Here is a 1,728-nt window from a genome sequence, read left to right on the forward strand (position 1 = left end):
CCGTACTCCTGGCACTCGTCCACGTCTGTGCCAGCGGGGACAGCCGGGCGCTGCGGCCACCCGGCCCCGTGCCGCCCACCCCAGCGCCCGGCCGGGCGCCAGGCCCCACCTTGGTCCCCACGTTCTTCCAGGTCCTTTCCTGGTCCCCATGCCCATCCTGGTCCCCATGCCCATCCCGCTCCCAACCCTGGTCCCAGTCATTGTCCCCATCCTGGTTCCCATGCCCATCCTGGTCCCAACCCTGGTCCCAGTCCTTGTACCCATCCCGGTCCCCATCCCAGTCCTCATGCCCTTCCCAGTCCCCATCCCGGTCCCCATCCCAGTCCCCATCCCGGTCCCCATCTCGGTCCCCATCCCAGTCCCCATCCCAATCCCTGCTACACTCCCCATCCTGCTCCCCGCATGTTCCCGGCCGTGCTCCCCATCCCGATCCCCATCCCGGTCCCCGTGCCCATCCCAACCCCTATCCCGGTCCCAACCTTGGTCCCAGCCCTTCTCCCCATCCCAGTCCCCATCCCGGTCCCCATGCCCATCCCAGTCCCAACCCTGGTCCCCATGCCCATCCAGGTCCCCATCCCGATCCCCATCCCAGTCCCCATCCCGGTCCCCATCCTGCTCCCCGCGTGTTCCCGGCCCCGTTCCCCTTCCTGATCCCCATCCCGGTCGCCATGCCCATCCCAGTCCCAACTCTGGTCCCAGCCCTTCTCCCCATCCTGATCCCCATCCCGGTCCCCATGCCCATCCCAGTCCCAACCCTGGTCCCCATGCCCATCCAGGTCTCCATCCCGATCCCCATCCCAGTCCCCATTCCGGTCCCCATCCTGCTCCCGGCGTGTTCCCGGCCCCGTTCCCGGTCCCGCCCGGCGCGGGCGCCCGGCCGCGCTCACCGGCGCACTCCCCGCTGGCACCGGGCCGGTAGCCGGGCGGGCAGCGGGCGACGCAGCGGTAGGAGCCGGGGATGTTCTCGCAGCGCTGGGCGCCGCACAGCGCCGCGCCGTACTCCTGGCACTCGTCCACGTCTGCGGGACGCGGCGCCGTCTCGCGGGGCGCCCCGGTCCCCCCCGGCGCGCCGCGGCGGCGCCAGCCCCTCACCCTGGCACCGGGCCTGCTCGGCGCCCGTGCGGAAGCCGGCCGGGCAGCGGCACTCGAAGGAGCCCTCGGTGTTGGCGCAGCGGCCGCCCGCGCACACGTCGCCGCGCTCGCACTCGTCCACGTCTGCGGGAGGAGCCCGTGGCGGCACCGCCGGCCTTCCTCCGCACCGCCAGCCCCATCCTCATCCCCATCCAGATCTCCATTCCCATCCGGGTCTCCACCCTCATCCTCATTCCCACCCCAAGCCCGTCCCCATCCCACCCTCATCCTCATCCAGGTCTCCACCCTCATCCTCATTCCCACCCCAAACCCATCCCCATCCTCTTCCTCATCCCCATTCAGATCTCCACCCTCATCCTCACCTCCATCCCCAAACCCGTCCCCATCCCACCCTCATCCCCATCCAGATCTCCATCCTCATCCTCGCTTCCATCCCCAACCCACTCCTCATCCCTCATCCAACCCTCATCCTCATCCCCATCTCTCACCCTCATCCCCATCCTCATCCTCATCCCCATTTCTCACCCCCATCCCAATCTCCATCCCACCCTCATCCTCATCCCACCCTCATCCTCATCCCCATCCCACCCTCATCCTCATCCCTCCCTCATCCTCATCCCCCCCATCCCCATCCCA

General features: G+C 69.1%; 1 protein-coding gene across 1 annotated transcript in view; it reads right to left on the reverse strand.

The window, feature by feature from the left end:
- Window positions 1–6: 6 nt before the first annotated feature.
- LOC112957621 (latent-transforming growth factor beta-binding protein 4-like) overlaps window positions 7–1,728 on the reverse strand; it is a gene marked incomplete at both ends in the record, with an annotated part of 13,820 nt that continues 12,098 nt past the window's right edge. Inside the window, 3 exons of the mRNA XM_026051335.1 lie at window positions 7–25; window positions 888–1,019; window positions 1,093–1,215. Coding sequence (XP_025907120.1) covers window positions 7–25; window positions 888–1,019; window positions 1,093–1,215 — 274 coding nt within the window. The remainder of the gene's footprint in view (window positions 26–887; window positions 1,020–1,092; window positions 1,216–1,728) is intronic.

This window comes from Nothoprocta perdicaria, unplaced genomic scaffold, assembly GCF_003342845.1.
Source record: "Nothoprocta perdicaria isolate Ctin4 unplaced genomic scaffold, notPer1 scaffold_743, whole genome shotgun sequence".
In the NCBI taxonomy this organism is placed as follows: Eukaryota; Metazoa; Chordata; class Aves; order Tinamiformes; family Tinamidae; genus Nothoprocta; species Nothoprocta perdicaria.